Source organism: Mobula birostris, chromosome 9 (assembly GCF_030028105.1).
Source record: "Mobula birostris isolate sMobBir1 chromosome 9, sMobBir1.hap1, whole genome shotgun sequence".
NCBI lineage: Eukaryota > Metazoa > Chordata > Chondrichthyes > Myliobatiformes > Myliobatidae > Mobula > Mobula birostris.
Genome location: NC_092378.1, coordinates 53364026 through 53382910, shown reverse-complemented (window position 1 = coordinate 53382910; position 18885 = coordinate 53364026). Strand labels below are relative to the sequence as shown.

The following is an 18885-nucleotide window of genomic DNA, read 5'->3' as shown; positions in this document are numbered from 1 at the left end:
TCATCTAGAGGAAACAATCTGCCATTGTGTACCTTAAACTTTTCATAACTTCCCCTAAAGTCTGAGTAAGTGTTAGGAAAAACTGATCTGTCTGGGCCGGCTGTTGGCGCAATGACATCAGCACCGGACTCCGGAACGGAGGTTCCTGGGTTCGAACCCAGTCGGGTCCACTCCCGAGTGTGCTTTCCATCTGTGCCGGGTTGAGTGTCCAGATCGCAACTCGACCTCATAAAATAAAGGGAAAAATACTGCGAAATGTCTGTGTGAGGAGTGGCGTGCCACACAGTCTCTCTCTCTCGCTCCGCGCCTTGTAAAGGCATGAAAAAGATATTGTCCCGCCAACATCGCACACACACGGACACAAGCACACAGACGCACACACGTGCCAAAAAAAAAGGAAAAGCTGGTTTGCGTTTCCGACCAAGCATAATCTCATCTTTGTCCATCCCTAGGTGTGCCCAGAAGGCTGCAGACCGTTACCTACACATCAATAACATACAGACCGGGATTTATGCTGATGCAGTTAGAAATTTATATTTTTTATTTATTACATTTCAGAAATTGTATTACATTTGTGGGCTGCAGTAGAATAGTGATCACCCCTCATTTGAGGTGCAGTAGACAAGACACAGCGTCCTTAGTGGTAAAGCTGAGAGCAGCCCTGCTCAAAGGATCAAAACAGAGGCAGAGAGAGCCCAGGCATTTGATACAGCACAACTACTGATCAGGCACCAAATTTATCCGGTTATATCTACTACTGTGTGAAAGCGCTAACTACTTGTGGCAAGTCTTTGTGTCTCGTGAATTCTGGGAAATGTGATCAGGCACCACTAAAATGTGAAACTTTGTCCTTATTTGCATTTGCTAAATTTACTACTATGTTGCGGTACATATGTACTGCCAAATTAATTTCATTTTGCTCGATTCAGCACCACAGCTTCCCTTCTGCATTGTTGCAACACTTCCAGCAGACTCTCCAGTTTAATAGTCATCATCGAAGGGGTATTCTAGGTGATCCTTCCATCTACAGTGGGAGAGCAGAGGGTGACAGTGTGAGGTTTGATTACAAAAAACACAACCAGATTCCGCTCTAATTCCATCTATAAATTTGCAGATTATACCACTGTGGTGGGCTGCATTTCAATAACAATAGGTCAGACTACAGAAAAGAAGATAACTTAGTAACATATACAAGAGAGATTCTGCAGATAGTGGAAATCCAGAGTTACACACAAAATGTAGGAGGAACTCAGCAGGTCAGGCAGCATCTATGGAAATGGATAAGCAATTGATGTTTTGGGTCGAGACCCGTCATCAGGATTGGAAATCATTCTGGTATCTTTGCCCTTTCCTTCCAGTCCAGCTGTGGATTTTTTTTTGAACAACAGCTGCTCCAATAAAGTTGGCAGGTTGTGTACTTGAAGTAGGTTGATCATTATCTGCTTGTACCTTATTAATGCTTTGTTAGTTCATCCCAATGGAATGGTTACATCAGTGGGAAAGGTCAGGGGAAAATCAAAGCGGTCATTCAAAAGAAAATAAGAAACATAACGGATTCTGCAGATGGTGGAAATCTTGAGCAAAACACACAATGTGCTGAAGTAGGTCAGCTACCACTGTCTGGTTAAAGAAATTGCTCCTTACCTCTCTTCTATAGGGATGTCCTATTATGAGGCTGTACTCTCTGGTCCTAGATTCGCTCACTATTGGATTCATAGAAACATAGAAAATAGGTGCAGGAATGGGCCATTCAGCCCTTCGAGCCTGCACCGCCATTTAGTATGATCATGGCTGATCATCCAACTCAGAACCCTGTACCTGCCTTCTCTCCATACCTCCTGATCCCTTTAGCCACAAGGGCCATATCTAACTCCCTCTTAAGTATAGCCAATGAACTGGCCTCAACTGTTTCCTGTGGCAGAGAATTCCACAGATTCACCACTCTCTGTGTGAAGAAGTTTTTCCTCATCTCGGTCCTAAAAGGCTTCCCCTTTATCCTTAAACTGTTCTGGACTTCCCCAACATCAGGAACAATCTTCCTGCATCTAGCCTGTCCAATCCCTTTAGAATTTTATATGTTTCAATAAGATCCCCCCTCAATCTTCTATTCCAGCGAGTATAAGCCTAATCGATCCAGTCTTTCATCATATGAAAGTTCTGCCATCCCAGGAATCAATCTGGTGAGCCTTCTTTGTACTCCCTCTATGGCAAGAATGTCTTTCCTCATATTAGGGGACCAAAACTGCACACAATACTCCAGGTGTGGTCTCACCAAGGCCTTGTACAACTGCAGTAGTACCTCCCTGCTCCTGTACTCGAATCCTTTTGCTATGAATGCCAGCATACCATTCGCCTTTTTCACCGCCTGCTGTACCTGCATGCCCACTTTCAATGACTGGTGTACAATGACACCCAGGTCTCGTTGCACCTCCCCTTTTCTTAATCAGCCACCATTCAGATAATAATCTGTTTTCCTGTTTTTGCCACCAAAGTGGATAACATCACATTTATCCACAATAAATTGCATCTGCCATGAATTTGCCCACTCACCTAACCTATCCAAGTCACTCAGCATCCTCTTAGTATCCTCCTCACAGCTAACACTGCCGCCCAGCTTCGTGTCATCCGCAAACTTGGAGATGCTGCATTTAATTCCCTCGTCTAAGTCATTAATATATATTGTAAACAACTGGGGTCCCAGCACTGAGCCTTGCGGTACCCCACTAGTCACTGCCTGCCATTCTGAAAAGGTCTCGTTTATTCCCACTTTTTGCTTCCTGTCTGCCAACCAATTCTCTCCAAACCAACTCTATCCAAGCCTTTCAATATTCGGTGGGCTTGAATGAAATCCCCCTCATCCTTCTAAACTCCAGCAAGTGTAAGCCCAGAGCCATCAAATGCTCCTCAAACATTAATACCTTCATTCCTGAGATCATTCTCGTAAACCTCCTCTGGATCCTCTCCAATGCCAGTGCATCCTTCCTTAGATATGACACCCAAAACTACTCACAATATGTTAAATGTGGTCTGACCAATAACTCAGCTTAACAGCCCTGCTTTTATACTCTAGTCCACTCAGAATGAATGCTAATATTGCACTTGCCTTCCTTACTCAACCTGTCTGTTAACCTTTAGGGAATTATGCACGAGGATTCCCCAAGTCCCTTTGCACTCTCATTTGTGAATTTGCTCTCCATTTAGAAACTAGCCAATGCCTTAACTCCTTATACTGAAGTGCAAGACTATACACTGCCCTTTTGTCCCCCTGCACCTGCGTCTCAGTGAGTTCCACGCCCGCCTTGACGGTGACTTCTTTATCCACTCTCCTCGGTCTCCTGTGCTCGAGGGAGTAAAGTCCTAACCTTTTCAACCTTTCCCTACAATGCAGGTCCTCAAGTCCCAACGACATCCTTGTAAATTTTCTCTGTACTCTTTTAATCTTATTAATATCTTTCTTGTAAATTCTGACCATCAGTGTAGTATATTCTCCTTCACAGACGCTGCCTGATTCCAGCTCCAGCACTTTGTGTGTCTTATCAAATAGGAAGTGTTGTGAGAACCAAGTCTAGAACTGGGTCTGGTTGAGATTAGTGAGATTTGTGTGAACAAGGGACCGCGTCACATTAAACAATCATCCCTCATTGTTCAATCAAAGTGATGCACATCACAGAAGCAGGCCCTTCTGCTCAAAAACTCCATATTGCCCATTGTACCAGTTTCCATTAGTTCCACTTTACTGCACAGGTCAGTGCCCTTTTATGCCTTGGTGATTCAAGTACTTGTCTGGAGGTTTGTTTTTAAATGTTGTTAGAGAATCTGCCCCTACCACTTCCTCAGACGGCATGTTCTGGACTACTGTGAGGTAAAACTTCCTCCTCACGTCCCCTCTCAACTCCTTCCTCTCACCTCAAACCAGAACCCTCTTCCCTCTTATCTTTGCCACCCACCCCCCCCCAAATAGAGATCCTATCTGTTCTCCTTATGATTTTGTATATCTCTATCAGGTCACACCTTAAGGCTCAAAGAGGACACAAGCCCAGCCTCAAGTAGGTGGATGCTCTGAAATGAGACTGCTAGCAATGAGATCTGTTCAACAAATGGGAGGCTTACATTAAAAGCTCCACGTATCGTTGATTTTTGTTGAGTGCATCAATGGCTTTCATCTCTTCATCCGCTAAAGAAAAGTCAAAAATCTACAAATAAAAAGAGAATTCAAAGCAGTAAGATGAAAATAAAAGTTATTTGGTTTTTATCGACTGAAGTTCGCCTTTAAGTTATTCCTTGCCTGGATAGCAACCGCACTGTTGCTCTCGCTTCCTATTCATCCTGAGAGGAATGATTGGGCTGACATTGTGTTTGCTTCTACCAGAAACATTTCGGTGTCTATCCAGAGACCAGAACGAGAGTAACAGATTCGGTTGGGAATCTAGGACAAAGTTGCCCCCACAGAACAGGTAGAATATGAAGCTAGCTGTGACACAAAGTAATTGAAGTGTGTTACGCTGCACGGAACAAAAATGGTGACGGAGTAAGTGGGAATATGGGGTATTATTGAGTGATGTCAGCCATGGTACATGTGGGCAGCCTACAGCGCGGGAGCAATGTACTGGGCCTGCGAAGCGTAAACGTGCGCACCCGAAAGTCTGCAAAATCAATTCACCATGTGATCGATTGGCCACATGCTCACCTGCCATAGTCTTGCAATCGATCCAATACGGGTTCAAGGTGAATAAGTAAATTTAAGTAAAGGAGTTGGAGGAATATAAAGAGGTTCATATGGTGCAAAATCATTGTCATGGGTATATTCATGCAGCTGTTTGAAGTGTTTATCTCGTCATAAAAGAATCTTAAAACTTTACCTCAAAATTCTGCTTGATGCGCTCTGGGTTAAAACTTTTTGGGATGACAACAATTTTGCGTTGGATCTGGTAACGCAAGGCCACCTGTGCAGCGGTTTTCTTGTACTTAGTTGCCACAGCATTGAGGACAGGATCTTCCAACAAGGGGGGAATCTTCATGTTCACCCTGCCGACAGAAAAGCAGCATGTCATTGGAGAATGCAGTGGCCGTTCCCGAGAGAAAGGTGTCCTGTTCTGCGGTGCTGCGTATCACCTGGCGCCTGTGAGGCAAGATAGTAGTTACCAGGCCAAGCTGTTCGGCACCCATCCCGACTCTGCACACAGTCGCAGTCGTGGGAAGATTGAACAGTGGTTGGCAGTGGGAGAGCACAAGAAGAATGGGAATTCACAGTAGAGATTGGTGTGGGGAGGAGTGATGGTGGTGATAATCCTCCTTAATTCTCCCCGACTCGGGACACGTGACTGCGGTTCACTCAGCAGAGAGTAGGAACTGAACCCCAGTATTTCTGGCTCTTTCCAGTCCAGTGGATTTGATCATGTGATTAATTTGCTGTGACGACATTTGAAACCACAGGCTTGTCACAGTAGAACGAACAGTGCGCACTAAGAGACAGGGAACACCTGAGTGGTATTGGTTTATTATACAGTACTGTGATACAGCTAAAAGCTTGTCTTGGATACTGTTCACACAAATCAATTCATTACTCAGTGCATTAAAGTAGTACAAGACAAAGCGATAGCAGAATGCAGAACAAAGTGTAAGAGACGCAGAGGAAGTGCAGTGAAGGCAGACGACAAGTTGTAAGGGCCATGTCGAGGGCCATGTGAGGTCGGGAGTCTATCTTATTCTACTAGAGAACCATTTAATAGTCTTATTGCACCGGGATAGAAGCTGCCATTTAGCCTGGTGGTATGCGTTTTTAAGCCCAATGGAAGAAGGGACAAGAGAGAATGTCCTGGATAGGTAAGGTCTTTGATTATGCCGTGTCTCCCAGGCCCCAAGGTCAGCTCTTGGGTACATGGAGCCTCCATTTTCCTCCCACCCCAACTTTCCTCTCTCATCTGACATGACCAGCCCTTCTTCCCTGCTCTTCGATCCTAGCTCTCATCCGGTCCGGATATTCACAATTCCCTCTGACATTCCCCTCTCTGAGGCAGAACATTCTGTCCTCATAGGGGCCTCACCTTTTGTCCCCCTGCACCTGCGCCTCAGTGAGTTCCACATCTGCCTTGACGGTGACTTCTTTATCCACCGCATCCGTCTCGGAGCCTGCTTCTTTGCAAGGACTCTCCAGCCCGCGCTGATGACCACTTCTCCCATCTTCAGCACTCTTCCTCCTCCTGAATGCCCTGCTCTGGTCTTCTGCCTGTTCTGGATCTTTTCATTGCTGCCACCAAGACATCAACCATCTAGACTTTATCACTTGTCTCCCCAATTCTAACCTCACTCATTCCGAACGCACTGCTCTCTACTCTCTCCGCACTAATCCTAACCTCACCATCAACCCACAGTAGTCTCGTGGACTGACCTCTACCTCTACTTCTTCTTCCCCTCCCCCTACCTTCTTTTTCTGACTTCTTCCTTTCCTTTCCAGTCCTGATGAAGAATCTCGGCCCGAAATGTCGACTGTTTACTCTTTTCCATAGATGCTGCCTGGCCTGCTGAGTTCCTCCAGCATTTTGTGTGTGTTGCTTTGATTATGTTGACTGTTCTACTATGAAGAAGAGTCAACAAGAGTCTATGAAGGGGAGGCTGGTTTCCATGATGTGCTGAACAAGCTGCAGTTTCACAAAGTGGTTGACCCTGGATACGGAGTGGGGAAAATGTGATATACAGCGTTCTAAACCACAAAGGCAAGGAATGGACATATGGTGATAAATAGCAAAGAAATAAAATTGCATAATTTTTTCAGTATTATGTGATTGAAAATTGATTTTTCCTCTAATGAGATATCACATCATTCTGAAAAGTGATTTTGGCATTTCTGGGTGTCATTCAGAATGACTTTATTCCTTGAGCAACATGTTCTTACCAATACGCCGCTGAACAGGCTCTCTGCAGTGGCATCACACCACTTATGGCCACAAAAGCACACCAGTGCCTTTACCTCCTCAGGAGACTGAACATGTCCCCTTTGACCCTCACCAATTTTTATCGATGCACCATAGAAAGCATCTTATTCAGATGCATCACAGCTGGGTATGGCAAATGCTCTGCCCGAGACCACAAGACACTGCAGAGATTTGTGGACACAGCTCAGCACATCACTAGACTTTCCTCCATGGACTCTGTCTATACTTCTCGATGCCCCAATAAAGCAGCCAACATAATGAAAGACCCCACATACCCCAGACATTCTCTCTTCTCCCGGCTTCCACTTGGCAGGAAACATACCACTAAGCTCAAGGATGGCTTCTATCCCATTCTTATAAGGTTATTGAACAGTTTCCAAGAACGATAAGATGGGCTCCTGATATTACAATCAACTTTGTTACAGCCTTGCACCTTATCATCTGCCTGCTCAGCGATTTCTCTGTAACTGTAACACTTCATTCTGCATCTGTTATTGTTTTTCACTTGTACCAACTCAATGCACTGATGTGAAATGATCTGTACGGATGGCACATAAAACAAAGCTTTTCCCTGTACCACAGTACCTGTGACAATAAAAAGATAATTTACCAGTTCTTAAAAAAATCAATTTACATACATCCTTGAGCCTCCCACCCTGTTTTGAGCAACTTGTATCACCCCTCAGCATGTCCCAAACCTTCCCCACGAATGTTGTGTTCGCATCCGTCACCATCTCCTTCTCATCCTGCCACACAGGCCTGAGTTAGGTCTATGACCTCTGGTCTCTTAAACCCACACCTTACTAAAAGGTTTCTGATCCTCACACACGATTCCTAACCCGTTCCGGAGGACGAGGCCAAAATTTGAAGCTGAAGAGGTTGGCATTCTGTTGGTTCACCATTCTAGGAGAATCTAAAGAGTAGACTAGAGTTCCTTTAGGCAACTCAGTTGTCTCTGAGAGAGGTAAGTTACAAAGAAAATGTCAACTTTATTGTCATGTGCACAAATATATGTATGCACAGGTGCAATGAAAAACTTACTTCTTGCAGCATCACAGACACAGAGCATCAGAGAAACAACTTTTACAAGAAAAAGTGAAATTGAGCAACAATGACAGAAACAACACAATAAGAACAAAAAGCCCATGTCGTGCAAAGTGGTCATAGTCTTCCTATACTGAGGCAGTAATTAGTGTTCTGCAGGTTGGTTCAAGTACTGAATGGTTGAAGGGGAGTAGCTGTTCTAGAACCTGGTGGTGTGGGACTTCAGACTTCTGTGTCTCCTGCCTGCTGGTAACTTCAAAAAGATGGCATGGGAGATCTTTGATGAAGGTTTTTGTCTTTGATGAGTCAGCTGTCATGCAGATGCTACTGATGGTGGGAAGGGGTGTGCCTGTGTTGTATTGGGTGGAGTCCACAACACTCTACTCTGTCTTATTGATAAAGGCACTTTTATTCTGTCCATGATTACAATGTTCTGTCCATGATTACTATGTCGTGTCCTTTTCAGGGTGGTTAGTCCACCTTTGGTCCCCACCTGGCACTCAGCTCTCACCTGTGGCTCCCCGTAGCTGTTTGCATGCGACAGTGGCCACACCCCGGGCAACGGCTTCGACAAGCCGGCTAAACCAGGTGAGGGTAGCTGACGGGTCTCAAACCCTCGGTGAGATGGGGTGTTGTCTATCCCAGCATGTGAAGACAGACTCCGGCGGATTGAGCGGACAAGACCAATGGAAGGTCCAACGGTCAAGAATGCGGTCTCTGCAAGCGTCGTGGAACGTGTCGAGCAGGACAAGACACAGAAGACGTCCTAGTCATCCACTGCGCCTAGTCCCATCTCCAGACGTCTCGACTCTGTCTTGCCACTGGACCCAGATGGGAATTGGGAAGAGAGAATGAGGCTGACGCTGCGCAACTCTCCCTCACTTAAATCCAAATCACGTGCTAGTCTCGACACCATCATCATGGTGGCGAGGTCCTCATCGACATCAACGATGGACAAACAACAATGTTCATCCATTGTCAAATGTTAAAGCATTAGATTCAAGGTGAGCTGAGGATAGAATTGGAATTGGTTTATTATTGTCTCATATACTGAGATACAGTGAAAAGCTTGCCTTGTGTACTCTCCACACATATGAAATTATCACACATTGCACTGAAGTAGTGAAGGATGCAGAATGCAGAATAAAGTTACAGAGAAAATGTCGTGGAGGTAAACAGTAACATGAAAGACCATAACGAGGAAGCCTGTGAGGTCAAGTGTCCATCTTATTGTACTAGGGAACCTAGAAGTCTGATAACAGCAGGGTGGAAGCTGCCCTTGAGCCTGGTGGCACATGCTTTCAGGCTTTTGTATTGTCTGCCTGATGGGAGAAGGGAGACGAGAGAATGTCTGAGGTGGGTGGGTGTTTGATTATGCTGGGTAATTTCCTGAGGGAGCAAGAAGTAACTGGATTAGAATGAGATGTGGGTTATCTAATTGACTGGTACTGTGTGCTGACTCATGCTATAACACGAAGGGTCAATAAATGTGTATTACAGCAGTCTGTCTTAGGAGGATATCCACCCTCATCAAGGATAGCAGCTGAGGCACAATAGCCAGCTGCATCTTGATGGATACTCCATGTTCTGTCTGAAGGACTGAAGGACTTGGGAGAAACCTCAGCAGCTCCCACAGAAGGAAGTTAGTGACTCTGCTTACCATGTGGGGTCACGGCAGGTGCCCAGAGGGCTGTATCCCACGATGACGATGCCGTGGAGGTTACAGAATTCCCTCAACTTGGGCTGCGTGAAGTATGGGTGACATTCGACCTGAGCGGAGACAAAGACAAAAAAGAAAAGGCTCTTCTATGTTCGACAAGCCAGCAGGGGCATTTGTTCTGTAGCAGCAGGAATGAAAATAAAACAGCTCTGCCGTCTACTTTGGAGTATCAAAGTTAAAGAGTCATAGATCACAACCGCACAGAAACAGGCCCTTCTGCCCATTGAATACATGCTGAACTATTATTCTGCCTAATCCCATCGACCCACACTTGGACCATACCCCTCCCATCCATGTACTTATCCAAACTTCTCTTAAATGTTGAAATCCACCACTTCTGCTGGCAGCTTGTTCCATGCTCTCACCACCCTGTGAGTGAAGAAGCTCCCCCTCACGTTCCCCTTTCACCCTTTACCCATGATCATTACTTCTAGCCTCACCCAACCTCAGTGGAAAAGGTGCCTGCAGTCACCCTATCTATACCCGTCACAATTTTGTTTTCGTTTTTATATAATTTTGAAGTCAAAGTCAAAGTGAATTTATTATCTAAGTATGTATACGTCACCATTTACTGCCCGGAGATTCACTTTCTTGCAGGAGAGTCAGGGAATCAGGAGCTTAGCGGTCAAGAGCAGAGAAAGTGTGTTAGGATTCAGTAAGGACATTCAGTTCTGTTCACCCCCCATTATAGGAGGGATGTGGAGGCTTTGGAGAGGGTGCAAAAGAGGTTCATCAGGTGGCTGCCAGGATGACAGAGGATGTGCCCAATAAGGAGATGTTGGGAAAACTTGGCTTGCTTTCCTTGGAGCGGCAAATCCTGAGGGGAGATTGGATAGAGGTTTATAAGATTATGAGAGGCATAGATTGGGTAGAGAACTAGTATCATTTTCCCAGGGTTGAAATGTCTAATACCAGAGGGCATGCATTGAAAGTAAGAGAGAGAAATTTCAAAGACATGCAGGCCAGGTTATTTTTATGCAGTGTGGTGGCTGCCTGAAATGGGCTGCCCCGGTGGTGATGCAATCAAATGACTCTTACATAGGTACATAAATGTGCAGGGAGTGGAAGGATATGGGCATTGTGCAGGCAGAAGGGATTAACTTAGTTAGGTATTTGATTGGTAATGTAAGGTATTCAGTTTGGTTACAAGGAAGATAGGAGAGACGTTAAAGGCATGAGTTCGTGAGCTATAATTTGTTGGAGATGGAGACGGACAAAACACTTGTAACGTTCACTTATATTGGCTCGTGTATGTCTAGGGGAAATCCAGCCCAGCACACCCAGTAAATTTTAACAAATACACTTTATAGATATTACTAATTCTATGACATTAATATACATTTGATACAGAGAGGAAAGTAATGAAAAAAAAAGGCGCCAACGCTTATCAAAGTCCAAGTTCTTTGCGCGCTACGTTGGAGCTCAATTCGACTTCAGACGACCACCCGAATTCCGTCGACTCACGGCTCGGGACCGCCCTGAGTGATCGACCGGAGCCTCTCCACACGTCCGCGGTCCTCCTCGTCTCTCCTCCGACTCCCCGCCAAAACTCAGTCCACAGTCATATCATACAGCATGGTATCCGAAAACAAAACGATACATAACCACCCTTTGGCTACTGGCACCTCCCTTGGGGCCTCATCTAGCTCCTCCTCCCTGGCACCTCCTCACTTGCGTCCTCGGTCAGCCGCCCGAATCAATCACAAACATCAATCATCAGTTTGGGATTTGATGTTTACTACAATCCATTACATGTCCAGAATAACAAGTATGTTCTTAATGATTCATGGTAGATTAAAGAAGTTGCTCACCATTGTTGGACTGGGTGTAGAATTGTTACTTTTCTTGTAGTTTAACTTTCCTATGCTTGTTTGTATCTTTATATAATCACCAATATACTGAAGATGGAATTATACAGTGAATTTTCCAGTAATTACAGTACAGTTGTTTCTATATTTTTTTCTGGCAACTTCTTAGTTTTCAGTAGCAGGAGTCATGCCACATAAAACTGCCTATTTTATATGTTAATTATTATCAATGGAATTTTATTATCTCTAGTCTGATATGATATGAACATAACTACTTTTTAGAAAACATAGAAAACCTACAGCACAATACAGGCCCTTCAGCCCACAATGCTGTGCTGAACATGTACTTACTTTAGAAATTACCAAGAGTTACCCATAGCCCTCTATTTTTCTAAGCTCCATGTACGTATCCAGGGGTATTTTAAAAGACCCTGTCGTATCCACCTCCACCACCGTCGCTGGCAGCCCGTTCCACACACTCACCACTCTCTGCGTAAAAAACTTACCCCTGACATTTCCTGTGTACCTATTTCCAAACACCTTAAAACAATGCCCTCTCATGTTAGCCATTTCAGCCCTGGGAAAAAGCCTCTGACTATCCACATGACCACATCATCTTATGCATCTCCATCAGGTCACCTCTCAAACTCTGTTGCTCCAAGGAGAAAAAGCTGTGTTCTCTCAACCTATTGTCACAAGGCATGATCCTTGTAAATCTCCTCTGCACCCTTTCTATAGTTTCCACATCCTTCCTGAAGTGAGGTGACCAGAACTGAGCACAGTACTCCAAGTGGGATCTGACCAGGGTCCTATATAGCTGTAACATTACCTCTTGACTCTTAAACTCAGTCCCATGATTGATGAAGGCCAATGCACCGTATGACATCTTAACCACACAGTCAACCTGCGCAGCTGCTTTGAGTGTCCTATGGACTCGGACACCAAGGTCCCTCTGATCCTCCACACTGCCAAGAGTCTTGCCATTAATACTATATTCTGCCATCATATTTGACCTACCAAAATGAACCACTTCACACTTATCTGGGTTTATCTTATCGATGTCCTGCTGTAATCTGACACCCTCCACACTATCCACAACACCCCCAACCTTTGTGTCATCACCAAATTTACTAACCCATCACTCCACTTCCTCATCCAGGTCATTTATAAAAATCACAAAAAGAAGGGGTCCCAGAACAGTTCCCTGAGGCACACCACTGGTCACCAACCTTCATGCAGAATATGACCCATCTACAACCACTCTTTGCCTTCTGTGGGCAAGCCAATTCTGGATCCACAAAGTAATGTTCTCTTGGATCCTATGCCTCCTTACTTTCTTAATAAGCCTTGCGTGGATACCTTATCAAATGCCTTGCTGAAATCCATATACACCACATCTACCGCTCTACCTTCATCAATGTGTTTAGTCACATCCTCAAGAAATTCATACTCAAATCAATTCAATCAGGCTTGTAAGGCACGACCTGCCTTTGACAAAACCATGCTGACTATTCCTAATCATATTATGCCTCTCCAAATGTTCATAAATCCTGCCTCTCAGGATCTTTCCCATCACACTGGTTTATAATTTCCTGGGCTACCTCTACTCCCTTTCTTGAATAAGGGAACAACATCTGCAACCCTCCAATCCTCCGGAACCTTTCCCATCCCCATTGATGATGCAAAGATCATCGCCAGAAGCTCAGCAATCTCCTCCCTCGCCTCCCACAGTAGCCTGGCATACATCTCGACTGGTCCCAGTGACTTAGCCAACTTGATGCTTTTTTTTGGGGTGTGCCTGCGTGTGTGCGAATCTGTGCGTGTGCGTCTGCGTGTGCGTCCATGATAATGTCTTTTTCATGGCTTTTGTTTTACAAGGCATGGAGCGAGAGAGAGAGACTGTGTGGCACGCCACTCCTCACAGAGACATTTTTGCAGTATTTTTCCCTTTATTTTACAAGGTCGAGTTGCAATCTTGACACTCAACCCAGTGCAGATGGAAAGCGTATTTGGGAGCAGACCCGACTGGTTTTGAACCCGGGAACCTCCGCTCCCGGGTCCGGCGCCGATATCATTGCGCCACCAGCCGGCCCAACTTGATGCTTTCTAAAGGCTGATTTATACTTGTGCGTTAAATGTACACCGTAGGTATGGCATAGCTGCGAACCCTACGTAGTATCTACGCTGAACCCTACGCCGTAGCCTAACGCGGACCTCTCCCAAAATGTAACTACGCGTCGCGGCATCGCAGACTGCAACAGCTGTGATTAGTCCGCTTGGTAGCATCGCATTTCGTCCTGCGCTGTAATGGCTTCCCATTGGGCGACTGAAGGGCAAGGAAGGAACTCTGGCTGCAATGTTTTCCATAAAGCTTTACAGATCTCCGAAATTATGGAGGACCCTGTGCTTGATGCCAGTTTGTAGCTAGCTGCTACAGCCTGTTGACTTCCACCCGAAGCTAAAACTGGAATGGTGATTGCCAGTCCCTGACTATACTGTGCGTACACTGATGCGAAATAGATGGTTGGAGACGATGAACCAAATCGTCAAACCTACCTGCCGACATCTGAAACTATTTGAAATGCATTTCCTCGTCCATGTCTCTCAGTGGCCGGACAAGCACAGAAAATTCACCCTCCTTCAGTTTCAGTTGCCGTTGTTTGAAGTTTGAGTTTCTTCATGTTGAGTTTCAACACGAAGAAACTCAACACAGTGGCATAGAAACCCCACCGCCAACTAGCATTTTGGTGGTGAATTGCAGAGTGACGCAGACACACCAACGCACAAGTATAAATGCTCACAACAGCGTAGCCAACTTGTGTAGCCTGCAGCGTAAGCTAGTAAGCACAAGTATAAATCAGCCCTAATAGCTCCAGCACATCCGCTTTCTTAATGTCTATATGCTCAAGCTTTTCAGTCCGCTGTAAGTCATCCCTACAATTGCCAAGATCCTTTTCTATAGTGAATACTGAAGCAAAGTATTCATTGCATAGCTCTGCTATCTCCTCTGGTTCCATACATGCTCTTACATGCTCTTCCACTGTCACACTTGTTTGGTCCTATTTGCTCACATCTTATCCTCTTGCTCTTCACATACTTGTAGAAGGCCTTGGGGGTTTTCCTTAATCCTGATTGCCAAGGTCTTCTCATGGCCCGTTTTGGCTCTCCTAATTTCTTTCATAAGTTCCTTCCTGCTAGCCTCTAGATCTCTATCATTACCTAGTTTTTGAACCTTTCATATGCTTTTCTTTACTTATTGACTAGATTTTCAACAGCCTTTGTACACCACAGTTCCTGTACCCTACCAGCCTTTCCCTGTCTCAATGGAATGTACCTATGCAGAACGCTAGACAAATGTCCACTGAACATTTGCCACATTTCTGCCATACATTTCCCTGAGAACATCTGTTACCAATTTATGCTTCCAAGTTCCTGCCTGATAGCCTCATATTTCCCCTTATTCCAATTAAACGCTTTCCTAATTTGTCTGTTCCTATCCCTCTCCGATGCTATGGTAAAGGAGATAGAATTGTGATCACTATCTCCAAAATGTTCTCTCACTGAGAGACCTGACATCTGACTAGGTTCATTTCCCAATACCAGATCAAGTACAGCCTCTCCTCTTGTAGGCTTATCTACATATTGTGTCAGGAAACCTTCCTAAACACACCTAACAAACTCTAAACCCCTTTCTCTAGGGAGATGCCAATCAATATTTGGGAAATTGAAATCTCCCACGACAACCCTGTTACTATCACATCTTTCCAGAAGCTGTCTCCCTATCTGCTCCTCGATGTCCCTGTTACTATTGGTGGTCTATAGAAAAACACCCAGAAGAGTTATTGACCTCTTCCTGTTTCTAACTTCCACCTACAGAGACTTAGTAGACAGTCCTTCCATGACTTTCTCCTTTTCTGCAGCTGTGACATTAACTCTGATCAGCAGTGCCACGCCCCCACCTCTTTTGCCTCTCTTCCTGTCCTTTCTGAAACATCTAAAGCATGACACTCTAAGCAGCCATTCCTGCCCCTGAGCCATCCAAGTCTCTGTAATGGCCACAACATTACAGCTCCAAGTACTAATCCACGTTTTAAGCTTATCCGCTTTGTTCATGACACTCCTTGCGTTAAAATAGACACATCTCAAACCATCAGTCTGAGTGCATCCCTTCTCTATCACTTGCCTATCCTCCCTCTCGTACTACCTGCAAGCTTTCTCCATTTGTGAGCCAAGTGCCATTTCCTCCGTCTCTTCAGTTCGGTTCCCACCTCCCCCCCCCCAGCTTATACTCTCCCCAACAGCCTCAGCAAAGCTCCTTGCCAGGATATTGATCCCCCTTGAGTTCAAGTGCAACCCATCCTTTTTGTACAGGTCACGCCTGCGCCTAAAGAGGTCCCAATGATCCAGAAATCTGAAGCCCTGCCTCCTACTCCAACCCCTCAGCCACGCATTTATCTTCTACCTCATGCTATTCCTATACTCACTGTCGCGTGGCACAGGCAGTAATCCCAAGATTACTACTTTTGAGGTCCTGCTTCTCAACTTCCTTCCTATCTCCCTGTAGCCTGTTTTCAGGACCTCTTCCCTTTTCCTACCTATGTCATTGGTACCAATATGTACCATGACCTCTGGCTGTTCACCTTGCCACCTCAGGATATCGTGAACACGATCAGAAACATCTCAGTCCCTGGCACCTGTGAGGAAAAACTACCATCCGCATTTCTTTCTTGCATCCACAGAATCGCCTGTCTAACCCCCTAACTATAGAGCCCCCTATCACTGCTGCCAGCCTCTTCCTTTCCCTACCCCCTGAGCCACAGGGCCAGACTCTGTTGCTTCCCCCAGGTAGGCTGTCCTCCCCCCAACAGTACTCAAGCAGGAGTACTTTCAACAGCCACAGTGGTACGCTCTAGTACCTGCCTCTTGCCCTTCCCTCTCCTGACTGTTACCCATTTATCTGTCTCCCAGGGTCCCGGTGTGACTACTTGTCTATAGCTCCTCTCTATCACCTCCTCACTTTCCCTGACCATACGAAGTTCATCAAGCTGCAGCTCCAGGTCCCTAACATGGTCCCTAAGGAGCTGCCACTTGACACACCTGGCGCAGATGTGGCTGTCCGAGATGCTGGGAGTCTCCCAGACTTCCCGTATCTGACACCCAGTACAGAACACTGGCCTCACAGAACACCATAAATCCCCTTACCCATTTTCCTTGGAGAAGGGATGGAAGGAATGATGATGGAGAGCAACCAGAGGGATGATTTTATTAGAGATTGAGTCACAAAATAATGCAGCCAATGCAGAAATGTTCTGGATTTTAGAGGATTGCCGATGAGGCTATTGGAAACAATAATCTATTCCGAATGACTTTGTAGCAGATGCTTTTCCAGCAGTGGCACAGGAGTGGGCATGGCAAGAAAACAGTAGACCAAGATGAAGTATGATATAAGGGGTTTATCATGAATGAACTCGGCATCCCCACTGACTCCTCAGAAACTCTGGCCCATAATGAAGAAAGAGCGTTCAGAGTGGTAGTGAGGACCTCTGAGTCAATGCACCAGATGTCCCAAGGAAGGAGTTGCCATGTCACAAAATCCCCACTGGCCTGCCCAGCAGCATCAGGCTCCATCTGCTAGAGAGGCAAGCCCTCTACACTGGCCTCATTAGTTACTTCCGAACCCAAAAAAACCGGAGTGGGAGCAAATCACCTTGACCACTGAGGGATGTCAATGGAAAAGATCAGTGGAATGTTGACTATACTGAGTTGGACAACAAGGCACAGGGATAGTCTTTGAAAATATGTTTGGGACTTAGACCATTAGACTATAAGACATAAGAGCAGAATTAGACTGTTCAGCTCCTCAAGTCTGCTCCACAATTCCATCATGGTTGATTTATTACTGCTCTCAAACACCATTCTCCTGACTTCTCCTTGTAACCTTTGACACACTTTCTAATTAAGATCCTATCAACCTTCACTTTAAATATTCCCAATAATTTGGAATTCACAGACATGTGTGGCCATGAATTCCACAGATTCACCAGCCTCTGGCTAAAGAAATTCCTCCTCATCTCTGTTCTAAAGGGATGTCCTTCTATTCCAAGGCTGTGCCCTCTGGTCCTCGACTCCCCCATAATAGGAAACATCCTCTCCACATCCAGTCTATCTAAACCTTCCATTATTTGATAGGTTTCAATGTGATCCCTCCTCATTCTTTTAAACTCTAGCAAGTACAGGCCCAAAGGCACCAGACTTCTCCTCATTCAATAACACTTCCATTCCTGGGTTAATTCTTGCAAACCTCTTCATGACCCTCTCCAATGTCAGCACATCCCTTCTTAGATAAGGGGCCTGAAACTTTAATATGGAGGAAGACGGTAAGTTGGGGTAGGAAGCAGTAAACAAAGAAACAGGAGCATTCGGTACGAAGTGGAGATTGAGGTAACTGAGGTGGTGAGGTGAGTCAGTGCAGGGGCTGAGGGAAAGGGAGCAATGCAGGCACACTCACTATGATTCCTGGGTGTTAGACTAAAGTCATGATATGAGAGCTGAGAAATGTAGAACACTGAACTGCTTCAGAGAAGGTGCCAGTGGATAAGATGGCCACGTTCTGTTGACTATCACAACACCGTCATCACAATGGTTTGACCAGGAAAACAGAGGAAGGTGTACCTGGGCAGGAAAGCTGTACTCAAGGTAAAGGTTTCATCAGATGAGTTTGGCAAGGTGTGATTATGATACAGTGCCGCGACTCTGCTGTTCTCATGGGATGGTACCTGATTAACTGCTGGCTTGTACTTCAGGCCCTTCTTGTGCAGAATCTGCTCCAGCTGCCTGCGATTGAAGTTGGACACACCGATCGACTTGACCAGGCCGGCATCTTTACACGCTTCCAGAGCCTAGCAAATAAAAAAAAACCCTTATTCAAGAGTGTAACTCCGTGCATGTTCCAAATCCAAAATCAGAATTGGAATTATTATCACTGACATTGATTATGAAATTTGTTTTGCGGTGGCGGTACAGTGCAAGGCATAAAATACTATAAGGCACAATAAGACATTAAAAATATTAAGTAGTGCAAAAAAGTGAGGTAGTGTTCATGGGTTCATAGACGATACAGAATTCTGTTGGTGGAGGAGAAGAAGCTGTTCCTATAATGTTGAGTGTGGGTCTTCAGAATCAGAATCAGGTTTATTATCACCGGGATGTGACGTGAAATTTGTTAACTTAGCAGCAGCAGTTCAATGCAATACATAATCCAGAAGAAAAAAAATAAATTAAAAATAATAATAATAATAAGTAAACAAGTAAATCAATTATAGTATACATATATTGAACAGATTTTTCAAAATGTGCAAAAAACAGAAATACTGTATATTAA

The 18885-nt window shown here is 45.1% G+C and overlaps 1 protein-coding gene across 1 annotated transcript in view; it reads right to left on the bottom strand.

Annotated features, from left to right (window-relative positions):
- Nucleotides 1-523: 523 nt before the first annotated feature.
- The window catches only part of LOC140202409 (aldo-keto reductase family 1 member D1-like), a 63520-nt gene continuing 45158 nt past the window's right edge, over nt 524-18885 (bottom strand). The window contains exons 6-10 of the mRNA XM_072267282.1: nt 18281-18403; nt 9637-9746; nt 4860-5025; nt 4111-4193; nt 524-1024 (exon numbers count right to left, since the gene is read on the bottom strand). Of these exons, the coding sequence (XP_072123383.1) occupies nt 982-1024; nt 4111-4193; nt 4860-5025; nt 9637-9746; nt 18281-18403 (525 nt within the window). The 3' untranslated portion in view covers nt 524-981. The remainder of the gene's footprint in view (nt 1025-4110; nt 4194-4859; nt 5026-9636; nt 9747-18280; nt 18404-18885) is intronic.